This window comes from Canis lupus, chromosome 21 (genome assembly GCF_048164855.1).
Source record: "Canis lupus baileyi chromosome 21, mCanLup2.hap1, whole genome shotgun sequence".
Taxonomy (NCBI): Eukaryota; Metazoa; Chordata; class Mammalia; order Carnivora; family Canidae; genus Canis; species Canis lupus.
The window spans coordinates 39,489,590-39,505,823 of NC_132858.1; the positions used below are offsets into that span (position 1 = coordinate 39,489,590).

Below are 16,234 nucleotides of genomic sequence, written 5' to 3' on the forward strand. Positions count from 1 at the left end.
AAATAACATAGCTAATGAAACTATTTCAACTCACTAAAGTGTCTGCAAAGGGCTTCCACAGGTGAAATTAAACTGTCTCAGGGACACCTGGGTGGCTCAGTGGTTGAGTGTCTTGCCTTTGGCTCAGGTCATGATCCTGGGGTCCTGGGACAGAGTCCCACATCAGATTCCCACAGGGAGCCTGCTTCTCCCTCTGCCTGTGTCTCTGTCCCACTCTCTCTCTGTGTCTCTCATGAATAAATAAATAAAATCCTTTTTAAATATCTACAAAAAAAAATAAAAATAATCTGTCTCCCTCCCTCACATGCATTACAGACTTCCCTTAAGACTGGTGTTAATCCCCATATGTTTTCAGGAGTCTGATGGGAGGAGAGATATGTCCAAGCGTGGGAAGAACACTGGCTAATGAAAGGGAAAATGTTCTGTGGGAGGTATGTACACACCATACGTCAACAAAGAAAGTACCACACTGTTTGTTATGGGTGAATTTCATTTTTTTTTTTACTTTGTTGGCTTAACAACCAGTTTCACTAAAAAGTTAAAGGAAAAAGCAAATAGCTCAATATACTATACCTGGGAGCACAGTAAAAATAAGTCATGACAACTTTTAATAACAATTTTTGAAGTTAAGGGGCACCTGGGTGGCTCCGTGGTTGAAGGTCTGCGTCTGGCTTGGGTCATGATCCCGGGGTCCTGGGATCGAGTCCCACATCAGGCTCCCTGCAGGGAGCCTGCTTCTCCCTCTGCCTGTGTCTCTGCCTCTCTCTGTGTCTCTCTCGTGAATAAACAAAATCTTTTAAAAAAAAATTCTTGAGTCAAAAATGTTTTAGAATACATATAAGTACACATATATACATAATAGACACTTAGATGTATATGTATATAGGATATAAATTTTTAAAAAAAGGATATAAATGTATTTACCACACCAAACAATTTACCTTCCCAAAAGGGAAAAGAACTTGGGAGTTGGGAGCATAGAAGACGGGACTCCAGTGTTACCACTAAGTGGAGAGGGATTAGCGCAGGAGAAAGCAACTTCACCTCTCTCAACTTGGCCTTCCTCCTCTGTTAAATAAAGAGAACTACCAAATGTCTCCCTGATGTGCTGTAATGATGAGCAAGGACATCAGGGGTTAGTATTTCCCAAGCACTATCCAAATGCAAATCATGACAACTATTATTTACGTTCAGTAGAAAAGTAAAGGATATGGTAACTAGAACCTTTGTTCAAGTGAAAGATAACATCCTAGAATTCCAGATAGATTCAAAACAGATTGCAGAAATTGTTCTTAAAAATTTTATGTTGGGGGCCCTGGGTGGCTCAGTGGTTAACGGTCTGCCTTCGGCTCAAGTCATGATCCCAGGGTCCCAGGATCGAGCCCTGCATGGGGCTCCCTGCTTCTCCCTTTCCTTCTGCCTGCTGCTCCCCTGCTAGAGCACACAAGCTCTCTGTTTCTCACTGTTTTAAAGTATTTTTTTTAATTTATGTTTAAAAAAGTATTTTTAGGGATCCCTGGGTGGCGCAGCGGTTTGACGCCTGCCTTTGGCCCAGGGCGCGATCCTGGAGACCCGGGATCGAATCCCACGTCGGGCTCCCGGTGCATGGAGCCTACTTCTCCCTCTGCCTGTGTCTCTGCCTCTCTCTCTCTCTCTCTCTGTGATGACTATCATAAATAAATAAAAAATTTTTTTTAAAAAGTATTTTTATAAAAGTCTACATTTCTCTATCCTTTATAAAAACCAAAGTATTTTCTTGTATAAAAAAAACTTTAAATTTGTCTTATAAAGTGTTCTGATTATTGACAGAAAAATTACTTCAACAAATGATAAAATTAATTCGAATAGCAGGACCCACAGAATGGAAGCTGCCCCTGTGGCCTGGCCCACAAATCTAAACCCAAGTCAACCTGCACTTACGGGAAACCCTATCACACACCAATCACAATCCTCCAATTCAGCTTAGTGCGTGTACCTGACCCTAAAAAAGACTCCTAACTCTGGGAACCGAACTAGGGGTGGTGGAAGGGGAGGTGGCCGGGGGGTGGGGGTGCCTGGGTGACGGGCACTTGACGGGATGAGCACTGGGTGTTGTTATTCTATATGTTGGCAAGTTGAACGCCAATAAAAAATAAATTTATAAAAAGAAAAAGAAAAAAACAGCACCTGCCAGCCTGATAAGAAAATTCCCAATCTCCTAACCAATCATTCCTTGTTTCCACATTGCCTCTTCTATGCTCAATAAAATGGACTCTTACAAAAAAATTCCTCAGGAAAAGTGTTCTACTGAAGCACCATACTCCCCACATCCCATGATTTTTTTTCCTTAAATAAGGACATGGAGGGATCCCTGGGTGGCGCAGTGGTTTAGTGCCTGCCTTTGGCCCAGGGCGGGATCCTGGAGACCTGGGATCGAATCCCACGTCGGGCTCCCGGTGCATGGAGCCTGCTTCTCCCTCTGCCTGTGTCTCTGCCTCTCTCTCTCTGACTATCATGAATAAATAAAAACTTAAAAAAAATAATAATAATAAGGACATGGAATTTGTTACTAAATTGTGTTTTGTCATCTGACACAAGTAATTCTCAAAGAAATGCTACCTTACCAAAAGCACCTAAGACTCAGGATAGACAGTTTGGAAAAAAGGGAGTACAAAATACAACCTGACACTCCAGGATACAAATGAGAGAACACGTTTTCTTTTCAAAAATTAATCAAGGATAACAAATGTTCATGATCACACAACACCAAAGGCTTTGAAAATCCTTTGCTATTTGACAAAATGCAATATATTGAACTAAAAAGTCATTTAACAGGCTATCAAGAGATTTTTACATCACCAAAATACATACAGTGTAAGTGCTTCCTCTATAATGAGTTTTTTCCTATAAGAAAGCAAAGCTTTGGTTAGAATCAGAAACAATAAACAAGGCAGCTTAAGACCAAAGCCCACTTTAAAATACCACCTACAGTACTGCAACTGGAAGCCTCAGGATAACGCTACTAAAATGGCATGTTATGGCAAATTGAGAAAACATGCATAAAGTAGGTTTCCTGAAATGACATAATTATCACCTCCTTAATATCTTAAAAATTATGCAAACGAAAAGTTAAGATTCATTTCTGGTGTAATCAGTAAAACCTAAATAATACAATTACTTAACAGAAAAGGCTGGGAATATGGGGAGGAAAGACTAGCCCGATACTTGAGAAACTTAAAAGTGTACCCTCAATCTGTCAGATGATCTTACGTGTTCATTATTCCTTAAGCCAAGATTTGAACAAAAATAAACTTTCAAAATGTGGTCTTTCTCTCTCCTGTCTCTGTCTCAATCAATTATGCAAAAAGAAAGTTTATTTTTAAAGCATAACACATAAAAATATATATCCCATAAAGAAAAGGAATGGAGGGGTGCCTGGCTGGTTCAGCTGCTTAAGTGTCTGATTCTTGATTTCGGTTGAGGTTATGAACTCAGGATCACAAGACCCAGCCCCACGCTGGGCTCCACGCTGTGCATGGAGCCTGCTTAAGATTCTCTTTTTCCCTCTCCAACTGCACCCCCCCCTTTGCCCGCTCCCGCATGCACACGTGTGTGTGTGTCTCTCTCTCTCACACACACACACACACACACACACACACAAATGCTCTCTTCCCCACTTAAAAAAAAAAAAAAATAAGATTGGAGAAATTGGTCTTCATAGCTCCTAGATAGAAAGGAAGGGTAATGAAAGGAAAAATACTCTCTAACTTCCGACTTCAGTTCCCTTTTTTTTTTTTAATTTTTTTTTATTTATTCATGAGACACAGAGAGAGGTAGAGACTTAGGCAGAGGGAGAAGCAGGCTCCCCGTGGGGAGCCTGATGCAAGACCCGATCCCAGGACCCCAGGATCACACCCTGAGCCACCCAGGTGCCCCCTCTAATAATCAAAATCTTAAAAAAAAAAAAAAAAAGTCACTTACTGTCATTGAGACTTTCTTCTTAGGGTTAGGGAAGGGGCACAACCTCAAGGCCCCTTCACCCTCCTAGGTCCTATCAATCCGTGGCTGCCCCCGAGAGCCTGCTCAGGCCACGGAGGAACTGCCCCCTCTAACGTGGCCCCACCGCGGCGTGCCCCTGCCAAGTCCACCCCCGGAAGGAAGTTCCCAGCTACAGTTAGCTCAGATGCAGCCACCTTCCCAGGCTGGGCTAGCAAGGGATAAGTATAACAGTTTTCATCTGAGAACAGCAAAGTTGGCTACCTGGAGAAAGTAGAGTTCCCTGGGTTTACCCGGCAAACCAGGTGATTATTTATTTACAGCTTAAAGTATTTCAGAAGAGATTTCATGACAAATCTGAACATCAAAATCATTTGATTTTCACCCTTATAATAAAGTTTCAGGTATAATTTGTAAGGGCCTATACTTCAATCATTTTTAGAGACATTTACCAAACATGTTTGAATGTCTACTACATCTAAATTCTAGCAAAAAAATGGGGATCCCTGGGTAGCCCAGTGGTTAGGCGCCTGCCTTCGGCCCAGGGTGTGAACCTGGAGTCCAGGGGTCGAGTCTCACATCGGGCTCCCTGAATGGAGCCTGCTTCTCCCTCTGCCTGTGTCTCTGCCTCTCTCTCTCTCTCCCCCTCTCTCTCAATCATGAAAAAATAAAATCTTAAAAAAAAATTATAGACAACCATACAGATTTTGGAGAAACATGTTTACATTAGTGTTAGCTATGAATACTAAAAACTGTATGAGGCATTTCCAAAACACCTGAATACTTTCTCCTTATATGCCAAGTGGTTCACACTGATGAGAAGTTCTGTGATCCACAAGATCGGGGATGTGGAGGAGGCTCATAAGCCTCTGAATGCAGCCAACCAGTAACAGGGCCTGGATGTCAACACAGAGGGTGATGGAAAGCAAGAAAGGCACCAGGGAGGTTGCTTGAGGCCCTGATTCATGTACAAAGGAGTATGTCAAAAGGGCACACAATCCTGCATGAGAAAAAGGTAAAGGACAACTAACCAACCAACAGTGGGAGCTTTTACAAGGAAGCAAGGCCCAGGGCACCACTGAGGTCAGACCCTGTTCTGCTCATTGGCTGACAGTGTAACAGCAGGTTCACAGTGGCGCCATGTGACATCCCCAAAAGGTCAACTAACATTTTTTTTTCAGTGTGTCTTTTATAAAGGTTTCATTTATTTATTTGAGAGAGAGAGAGAGAGAGAGCGCGCACAAGATGGGGAGATACAGAAAGAGAGGGAGAAGCAGGCTCCCAATGATCAGAGAGCCAGATATCAGGCTCCTAATTCAGGACCCCGAGATCATGACCTAAGCTAAAAGCAGAGACTTAACTGACTGAGCCACTGTGGCATCCCTCAACTCAGTGTAGCTTAAGAATACCAGAAAGTGGGACACCTGTCTCTCATGAATAAAGAAATAAAATCTTAAAAAAAAAATATCAGGAAGTATCCTTACTTACAGTATTCTTAAGAATACCAAGAATTTAAAAAAAAAAGAATACCAAGAATTATAAAAGCATATCAAAAACTAGATATAATTAAAATATACTTGAATCAAGTCATCAGGAAAAGCCACATTACCAGAAAAAGGAGCACAAAAAATGTAAACATTTTGTTTTTTTAAACATTTTAAAATAAATATTTCCCAACTTGGCATGTATCCTTGTCACCTCTAAGTCTTAGTTTCCATGTCACTGTGGTATTGGACTAAATGTACGTGATCCTTAGCCCAGTGTCTGGCACACAATAAGCCCCTAATAACTATAAGCCACTGTCTTATTATATTCTAAGCATATATTCCATTTTTAAATTTCTACACTAATAAGATACAAGAGCTGAGCATAATGGCATGAATAAACTGAAATGACATAAACTCTGGAATATGTTTTTGTCTTATATTTGAGCAAGAGCAGCCCTGGTCTTCCCGGAATTCATAAATCTCAAAACAAATATGAAGCCACGATTCTCCACAGGATTCCTATGCAACCCCATGGCTCCTTGTGACCTTAGCAACTCTCTGAATTCACCAGGAGACTCTTCATAAACTTTGAACAGTGTCCTGGTTCTGGAAATAACAATCCTTTCCACCCTCACCCCATTATCTCCCCTCACTGTCCCCCAGGGAGAAAAATGTGCCAACTCAGGATGCTCATAGCGGCCGCACCCACTATCAGCACTTCACCAGAGCCTGAGCCCAGTTAGCAAGGTTCTCTGGCTCAGAGGAGAAGCTTCCCACCAGAGGAGCAGGCAATTTAGGCAGGCCAGGCAACGCTGGCTAAATGTCCCCTAAAGCATTTGGTGCCTTCTATCTCCCAACCAAGTGACTACTGGTCTCAAGGTTTTCCAACTTCCCCTTCCGGTGGTCAAACAGGGTTTTTTGTTTTTTGTTTTTTGTTTTTTTTTTTTTGTAGATTTTATTTATTATTCATGAGAGACACAGAGAGAAAGAGAGAGAGACACAGGCAGAGGGAGAAGCAGGCTCCATGCAGGGAGCCCGACCTGGGACTTGATCCAGGTCTCCAGGATCACACCCTGGGCCAAAGGCAGGCGCCAAACCGCTGAACCACCCAGGGATCGCCCTCAAAACAGGTCATTAAGGAAAGATCTGATCTCCAGGATAACTGATAGGGAGCAACGTGGGACTCCTCTTTAAGTATTTCCAAGCCAATGGCTACAAAGCCTTAAACCTGGGATTCTCAGGCACCTGGGTGGCTCAGTGATTGAGCCTCTACCTTTGGCTCAGGTTGTAATCCCGGGGCCTGGGATCGAGTCCCACATCGGGCTCCCCACATGGAGCCTGCTTCTCCCTCTGCCTGTGTCTCTGCCTCTCTCTCTCTCTCTCTGTGTGTGTCTCTCTCATGAATGAATGAATGAATCAATCAATCAATCAATCAATAAAAATTATACTCGAGGCTACTGAATCAAAATGTCAGGTGGGGGTTCCCCAGATAGCTTCTAAAAGCTCTGTGGGTGATTCCAATACACACTGTTAAGAACAACCACTTTGAATTAGTCATTGGTATAAAAGTAGGACAGGCATGTAAGAAGGACCACAGGGACTTTCTGATACCCTCAAATTTATGTCAGCCTGGCAACTGTCAGCCACAAAGCCTAGTCTTCCTCCCTGCCCCTCACTACAAGTTAGAGAGGGCACATAACCACAGGATGACCACACAGTGCTAGGACTGGGAAGACCACATCGCTACAGACAAAGTCTGATAGGTCACAGACTTGTATTCAGTCCAGTTGAGTCACAAATTCGACTCTGTGCTCCTAGGAAGCCGAACCAAAAGAAAAGGAAACATAATCCATGATGATTCACATTGTCTCCAATAACCCTGAGCAGCCTATACATGAGGAGTATTCAATAAATATTTATTGAGGGACACCTGGGTGGCTCAGTCTGTTGCCTCCGACTCGGGTCATGATCCTGGGGTCCTGAGATCAAGTCCCGCATCAGGCTCCTTGCTTGCTTCTCCCTCTCCCACTCTCTAGCTGTTCTCTCTCTCTCTCTCTTTCTCTCTCTCTTTCTCTGTCAAATAAATAAAACGTTTAAAAAAATAAAAGTTAAATTTTAAAAATGTCAAAAATAAATATTTATTGAATGAATAATGAAGAATAGGAGTTTAATCTCCTAATTTCTTCACTGAGACAGAGTTTTTAAAAAATTGTTTTTATTTCAGGGTTTTTCAAAAAGATTTACTTATTTGTGAGAGAGGGAGAAAGAGTGCGTGGGGGAGCATACAATGAGGGGAGGGGTCAGGGGAGAGGGAGAAGCAAGCTCCCCACTGGATAGGGAGCCCACCACAACTCAGGGCTCCTTCCCAGGACCCTGGGATCACGGCCTGAGCTGAAAGCAAACACTTAACCATCTGAGCCACTGAGGAGCCCCCAGAGTTAACCGGTTTTAAAAAGACTTACTGGGAATCAAATTATAGCAGAAGCACAAGTAACCAAAGGACAGTAAGACAAAAGCCAACAGAGGGCATTCCTACTACTAATTACAGAAATCAAAACTGAAAAACCCTAGGGAATTCCTGAGACCTTGAATTTCTATAGTGGTAAAGTTGTGACCAAGTGGTAAAGATTATAAGATGCTGAGGCACCTGTGGGGAACTCAGTAAAGTGTCCAACTCTTGGTTTCAGCTCCGATCATGATCTCAGTCTTGAGATGGAGCCCAAATTGGGCTCTGCACTGAGCTGAGCGTGGAGGCTACTTAGGATTCTCTCTCCCAAAAAAAAAAAAAAAGGACTCTCTCCCTCTGCCTCTGCCCACCCTGCTCATGCAGCCTCTCTCTCAAAAAAAAATAAATGAAAAAATTTTAAATGCTTTTAAAAAAACAAAACAAAAACAAAACTAGAAGAGGCTTACCATAAGATCTAATCCCCTCCCTTTCTCTTCTGTAACAGAGCCCCAGTTTCACTTAGGATAAGTAGCTATGCACCAGCTACATGACCACCTTTCCTACCTTTCCAACTAGGGGATTAGCCATATTGATGATACTTTGTGATTCAAGCAGGAGTCTTCCAAGATGCTTCTGGGAGCCTCCCTAAGGGCAAGGGAGACATTCTTTTTTATTCTTCCTGCACCTTGCTGGCCGGAGCCACCCGGAGTATGAGGGCCACGTCCTAGGAATGGCATAGAGAACTAGGACTTCAGGAGCCACAATACCCACTCCAGAATTTCCTAATCCTAAACCTCCCAAAACTAATCCCGACTGAGACAATAACCATAGCTGCGAAGTTCAGGGAAGCTATGGAAACACATAATCCTTCCTGATCCAAACATGGGTACACCGAGCAGCACACCTGACTGCTAGTTTACTGCTCATTAAGCACTTACTCTGTGCCACTTTAAATATATTAGTTATCTGGGGATCCCTGGGTGGCTCAGAGGTTTGGCACCTGCCTTCGGCCCAGGGCGTGAACCTGGAGTTCCAGGGTCGAGTCCCACGTCAGGCTCCCTGCATGGAGCCTGTGTCTGCCTCTCTCTCTCTCTCTCTCTCTCTCTCTCTCTCCGTGTGTCTTTCATGAATAAATAAAATCTTTATAAATAAATAAATAAGTTATCTCATTCAACCCTTACAACAGTCCCAGGAGGTACAAATTATCCTCATGTTAAGGGTGATATAACCAAAGGTTTACAGTTTTATAGTTTGCATAAAGTCAAAAAGCTGGTTAACAGTTGGACCTGGAGATCCAACCCAAGTTGAATCAGATTCCAGAGCCCGTGCTCTTTCCACTAATCACATTGAATCTGCAAGGAAAATCCAATAAATTTATCTTGAACAGATACGGGGTTCAAAGTTTGTAAATACAGCCAACAGTTAGTCTCACTGCCAAGGCTAACCTTTTTTGCTTTCAACCATGTCTTTTTTTTTTCCCTTTCAAAGTAAAAAGCACTTAGTAGTTCCCTGACAAGTTCCCTCATAAATATAACTGCCCTTTTAATTTTACATGGAGATTTCAAATGATGATGTGATCTATTTAATCACTAAACTGCTCTCAAAGTTATATAAAAAAGAACAAATAATGCTTTTATATATAGCTCTATATTCCAGTCATATAAACAGGTAATATACATGAGGCCTTGAAGATATTTTCTTTGCCTTTGAAAAGATACCTAAATTCATCCAGCACATAACCACCTGGCATTTTATCCAACTGGGAAGAACTGTTAATCAAGTTCAATGAAGAGACAACTTCGGGCAGGGGGACCCTACTGTGCCCGGGGCTTTCCCAGTTCTAGCACCGAGAGTCCTGCCTCTTGAAAACCTCAGTCCCAGAAAAACCTGGAGGAATGATCACTCTAGGCTTCAGGGACCATATAAATGCAAAGTTAGGTCTTCAACAAAACTTACTAAAATGTGAACAGTTGATAGTAAATTGGAGATGAGCATTATTACAAGCTACGATTTAAGACAGTTGGGTAGTTAAGCAAAAAGGAATTATAAAGCTCCTATTCATGCTTAACCAAGAGAATGTTACTGAGTACAGTTTGTCAAATTCTTTTTTTTTTTAAATATTTTGTTTTAAAGATTTATTTATTTATTCAGAGAGAGCGAGAGAGAGGCAGAGACACAGGCAGGGGGAGAAGCAGGTTCCATGCAGGGAGCCCAACGTGGGACTCAATCCGGGATCTCCAGGATCACATCCCGGGCTGCAGGCGGCGCTAAACCGCTGCGCCACCGGGGCTCCCCTTTTTTTTAAGATTTTATTTATTTATTCATGAGACACACACACACACACACAAGCACACGCACAGGCAGAGGGAGAAGCAGGCTCCATGCAGGGAGCCCGACGTGGGACTTGATCCAGGGGCTCCAGGATCAGGCCCTGGGCTGAAGACGACACTAAACTGCTGAGCCACCCAGGCTGCCCCATCAAATTCTTTATTGTGATGATATTCAACATGCCCACTGGCATTCATATTCACCCAGTTAAAAAAAACAGGCTCTGAGCAGCATCATATATACATTCATACACACCAAACATCGCATCTACATATGAAATTGAGATACTGTATGTGCAAAGAATCAGGAATTAACTTTCATCCAAGAATGTTACAAGTACCTCATCTCTGTGAAATGGTAGAAAAGTCTCATTTTTTTTTTTTTTAAGTCTCGTTTTGAGGTTTGAGTTTTGCAGTAGAAAAGTCTCGTTTTGAGGTTTCAGTTTTGCAGTATCATGATAGGCTAAAAACGCTTGCAAGAGCAGAAACAGGAAATCTGGAAATTAAGAAGTTGAACCGGAACGTACTAAAGTCCTTTCTAACTTGGCCATGCCAGGACTCACGTTCATCACTGTGTGACCCCTTTACTTTAAAGGTGAAGCAGGTCAGGCCAGAGGGTGACATGACATTCCAAGGGTCCAGCTCTGGCTAGTGATAGAGCCTGGACTGTCCATTAGCCATGCTCTCATCATGATCATGTTTAAAAACACCTGGGCCAAAAGAGCATATGATCTGCATAAAAAGATAAAGGACACATTTCACCCCATGTAGGGTATTTTACTTAGTTTAGCTCATAAACAGATAAATGGGTCTTAAGGTTTTTTTTTAAATGGAGTCTAGAAACTCTGTAAACTGTCCCTAGTTACTTCAACCATCTAACAGCACAATACTCTGAATATATACACAGTACTTCTTTTCACAAACTCTCCAAACAAGCCAAAGGAAGGAACACAGTAACTTAAAAAAAGAACAAAACATCTTCCTAGTCTGAGGACCCTCCAAATACAGAAACCTTCCCAATCCAATTATTGCTGTTGTCCAGGTGTCCTAGCATCAGAGTCCTGTAAGCAAAACAAACATACATCTCACCAGTTCAAGGAGTGCCAGAAACAATGAGGAAGCTTGGTGTTTCTTTATTCTGACAACTTTACTCTTAAAAACAAGAAAGATTACAAATGAGTACAGAAGGGCAGCCCCGGTGGCCCAGCGGTTTGGCGCCATCTTTGGCCTGGGGTGTGATCCTGGAGACCCGGGATCGAGTACCGTGTCGGGCTCCCTGCATGGAGCCTGCTTCTCCCTCTGCCTGTGTCTCTGCCTCTCTGTCATGAATAAATAAATAAAATCTTAAAAAAAAAAAAAAAATGAGGGATCCCTGAGTGGCGCAGCGGTTTGGCACCTGCCTTTGGCCCAGGGCGCAATCCTAGAGACCCGAGATCGAATCCCACGTCGGGCTCCCGGTGCATGCCTCTCCCTCTGCCTATGTCTCTGCGCCTCTCTCTCTCTCTCTCTCTCTCTCTTTCTGTGACTATCATAAATAAATTTAAAAAAAAATTATGTTGTTTAAAAAAAAAAATGAGCACAGAAGTATACAGGTACTTGCTGTTCAGTCAGTTGGCTACTGGTCCCTTCATCTAGGAAGACTTCAATTTAGATAAACCTGAAAATCTGCTGCCTTCCAGGGAAAAGGTGGATTGTTTTAGGTAGTGGGTACATATGAAGTTGTTTCTCAATTACACTTTTGAATTGATGCTGATCCATCTATACGCAAGCCCCATACCCCCATAACCAATGATACCACTCACACACAGGTTTGGGGTGTAATCTATGGCCATAATGCTGGCCAAAGCTTACTGTGCCACACCACTCGACCTTGGCTTCATTGGTACCCCTTTCTACAAGAGGTAGCAAGGCCAGAGCTGTGGTGCTAAGGGACCTTGCCTAAAATCTCCCAGGCTTGGGACACCGGGTGGCTCAGTGGTTGAGCTTCTGCCTTCAGCTCGGGGCATGATGCCAGGGTCCTGGGCTCGAGTCACATATCAGGCTTCCAGCAGGGAGCATGCTTCTCCCTCTACCTAGGTCTCTGCCTCTGTCTCTCTCATGAATAAACAAAATCTTAAAAAAAAAAAATCTCCCAGGCACTCAGTTTCCTGTTTGCCTCATCTGTGGAATGGGATTAACAACATCACATACTGTATGCCTATTAAATCAAACTTAAAATACAGAAATACTTGAAAGACATTTGTAAATTAGTTATGTTATCAAACCAACTGAGTTGACAAGACTATTTCTGACATAACAAACCTGCCCCTGGGGATATACGAATTCATACATAATCTGTCACGAAAATCTGTTAATAAAATATTTAAATACACAACAAATAGTTATTAATTCAAAAGACAAGTCGAGCACTATAAATTCTAGATAGGTAGACTTACTTCAGTAATATAGCGGTTAGAATGGTATATTACTTGAACCTCATGCTGCAAATCATTTGAATGATTTTCTTTTTTAAAGATTTACTTATTTTAGAGACAGGAGAGGGAGAGAGGAAGTGGGAAAGGCAGAGTTAGAGAATCCCAAGAAAACTCTGTACTGAGCGTGGAACCCGACTTTGGGGCTGGATCCCACGACCTGACACCTGACCCGAAACCAAGAGTCAGATATTTAACTGACTGCGCCACCCAGGCGCCCCAAAGGAGTGATTTTTTTAATGCCCATTTTATACATGCCCTCACAGGCCTTCAGGATAAAGGTGCTCATTAACAATTACATGCACAGTTCATTTCCCCAATAATACTCCAATGCAAACACTCTTTCACCTGCATGCTTTTCAATCTAAAATGCCAGATCAACGCAGCCCCCCAGCTCCAGGCATATTCTTATTTACATAAGAAGAGTAGAACGGAAAAACCCTCCACATCCACAGCCATCTACCACTACAAAGAAAAAGCAGAATGAAACAAAATCAAAGGCAAATAATACTTTACCCAAACAGACAAAATGTTCTTAAAAATCCCCTCAGCCTCCCAAACACGTTAAGTACCAAAGGAACATAATGTCCTTTCAAACAAACATAAGAGGATGACTGTATCAACTAAAACATAACCAAAACCCTACAATGGAATGCTTGTATTAAAATGTCCTTCATGTAATTATCCTTGGACCAATTTAAAAATTAAGTTCTGCAATATGAAATCGGTACAATTTAACTTGGAATTGTGAATGACAATGGAGTATGAGAAATACTCTAAGTATTTTCCCCTCTTGGAGACTTACAGAAATTCCTGCAGCAGGAAAGCCTGCAGAATGTAATAAAAAAAATTTTTTTGTCTTGAAAACTGGGGCTGTATTTCCAGTGGACTCACAACGAGCCTAAGTGAAGCCGATCTCTGTTTAAATTCTTAAACAAGTGCACCTGCCCTAATTATTTTCTCTCCCAGACCTAATGTTCTCTTGCAGCATCAGGCTGATGTAGCCTATGGGTAACCTTTTCTTTTTAAAGATTACATAACTTCTTTCTCAACGATATCGATGTCCGAGGCTCAATCAAAAACAGTGTAGCTAAAACAGAACCAAAACTGCTAGGTATCCACTTGTAACAGATTGAAATGGTCTGATTTCCAGAGAGCCGTAGCTCAGCAATGACTTTCTCGATAAATTAATCAGAATGATCAAAGAGCAAACACTCCAAGCTCTCAGCCAAAGTAAACGAGATGAGTCATATTATAACAGTAAAGGCGAGGACGAGAACGAAATGGCTCTTGGAAGGCTGACTTCCCTCGCCCTCCCGACCTGCGGCGGCGTCTGCAGCTCCGCGCTCCGGCCCACGGCCAGGTCGGCGGCCCGCGGGGGAGGCGCCCGCCAGCCCCAGGAGCCCGCGGGGGCCCCGCTCTGGAAACCCAGAACTCCAGAAAGCCCCGGCTGGCCCGGCCCACCCCACCCCACCTTGCACCTCTCTTCTCGCTCTCCCTTCCCTGCTGAACTCCGAAGACCCAAGCTGAGAAACCTGTTGGAATGGATTTTTTTTTTTCTTTTAAAGGTAAATATCAGACACGAAACAGAAATAAGTTGCTAAAAAAAGAAATAAGTTGCTCGAAGGAAGCTGCCGACCGATTCATCTACATACAGCGCTCGTCCTCGGACCCGGGGAGCGGCGGCCCGGCGACGTGCGGACCGGACGGGATCCACGCGGCTCGCAGGGCCGGCGGACTCCCCCGAGGGCAGGAACACGAATGGCAACACGAAGCGGGCTCCGCGGCTCCCGAGGCGCGCGGGTCAAACGAGCCCCCGCCCCTCACAGGCGCAGCATCCCCAGGAGGAGGAGGCAGGGCTCGGCGCCCGCGAACCGCCCGAGGCCGGGACACAGCGAGCCCGAGCGGCGCTGCGGGCGGGGAGCACCGAGCCGGGCGGGAGCGGGAGCGGGAGCCGGAGCGAGAGCGCAGACCTCTCGGCGCCCGGGGCGGGGGGGGCGGGGCGAGAGGAGGGGCGGGGCGAGGGGCGGGGCGAGGGGCGGGGCGAGGGGCGGGGCTCACCTGGCGTTTGGGGCGGCAGGGCGCGTGCGCCGCCGCCGCTGCGGCCCCTCATGCGCCGCGGCCCACAGCGCCCCCGGGCACAGCGCCCCCGCGCAGCGGGAAGGGCCGCGGCGGCCGGCGCCTGGGTTCCTCCGCCCCCGGCCCCGACGCGCCGGCTCCGCCGAGGGCGCCAGCAGCTGCAGGCACCACCTCAATGCCCGCCGCCTCGCCATCCCTGACGCGAGCCGTACCCACAGGCCGAGGCAAAGTTCGCTCCACGTGGCCTGCTCACTCACTCACTCGCGACCTTCCGAGCTGGCCGCTCCTGCCCTTACCAAGATGGCCGCCCCCGCCGACCCCAGAGCCGGCGCCATCTTGGTAAAGGAGGCACCGCGGGACGCGCGTGCGCGCTTCGATGTGTATTCCCCACCCGCCACCCCCGCGCCCGCGAGCGCCTCTGGTTCGCGCTGCCGAAACCCTTCTCAGACCGCTTTGGGTCCCCGGCCCCTAATCAATAGCTCGTTTTCAGGTGCGTGAGCACGTTGCTGGACCCCAGCCATCACTGCGAGAGCTAAATGGGATCTCGGTGGCCTCCGTCACCGGCGCTGTCGTGGTGGAGAGCACTGGGGAGCCCGCGAGCCTGGCAGCCGGGAAACTAATTTGAAGCGTGTGCACCGCCTGTCCCAGCCGCTCCTCGCCTTTAAAATGATGTCACAAAAATAGATAGATGATTAGATAGATAGATAGATAGATAGATAGATAGATAGATGATAGATAGATAGATAGATGATAGATAGATGATAAAATGATGTCACAGCCTATTTGGTACACACAGTTCTTGGGTTGTTTGGGTTTTTTTTCCCTCTCTCAGGTTAAAGAGCATGAAATTGTGATTCCGAGTTTCTCCCAGAATTTTAAGATTGTACTTTTTTTTTTTTTTTTTTTTTGAGAGACAGCACAAGCAAGGGGTGCAGAGGGAGAAGGAGAAGCAGCCCCACTGCGAGCTGGAGCCCCGGAGCCCGGGGTCATGACCTGCAGGGAAGCAGACACTTCTCGGACTGCACCATCCAGGGATCCCCTGGGATCTTCTTTTTAAACTGCAGGATCACATTAGCTGTTTCAAGTAGTATAAACAGGTTGAAATCGCGGTGAAGTTAACTTGAACAGCAGATGGTTGGGCAAGAAGATTCCTTCCTAAGCGTCTTCTGTTTGTGCCTCTGGAACTCGGGGGGTGCGGTGCGGTGTTACGTTGGAAAGGAACACACGGGCCCCAGATGCAGATGGAGCTGCGGGAAAATGCAAACCAGACTATTTTGCCATCTGAAAGTGAAGGTGCAGGGGTTACACTGGAGAAGTACAGGGATCGGCTCAGGTGTGAACCTTACCCTCCTGCAGGCTGGGCTGATGGCATTCGATATTCAGTCCATAGTCAAGTTCCTAGGATTGTCCCAAGAACACGGTTTATAACTTTCTCCCTCTGAGCTAGGA

At 45.0% G+C, this 16,234-nt stretch overlaps 1 protein-coding gene across 6 annotated transcripts in view; it reads right to left on the bottom strand.

The window, feature by feature from the left end:
• The window catches only part of NAPEPLD (N-acyl phosphatidylethanolamine phospholipase D), a 53,824-nt gene extending 38,914 nt beyond the window's left edge, over positions 1-14,910 (bottom strand). The window contains exon 1 of one of the 6 annotated variants that reach the window (XM_072791454.1): positions 14,768-14,910. Coding sequence is in view for 2 of the 6 variants with exons in the window: in XM_072791457.1 (XP_072647558.1) it covers positions 638-681 (44 nt within the window). In the remaining 4 variants the exon portion in view is untranslated. Of the gene's footprint in view, positions 1-637; positions 1,653-3,960; positions 4,101-13,054; positions 13,172-14,345; positions 14,680-14,767 lie in introns of those variants that run through there. The other 5 variants (XM_072791459.1, XM_072791458.1, XM_072791461.1 and 2 more) reach the window with 5 other exon arrangements.
• Positions 14,911-16,234: the final 1,324 nt, after the last annotated feature.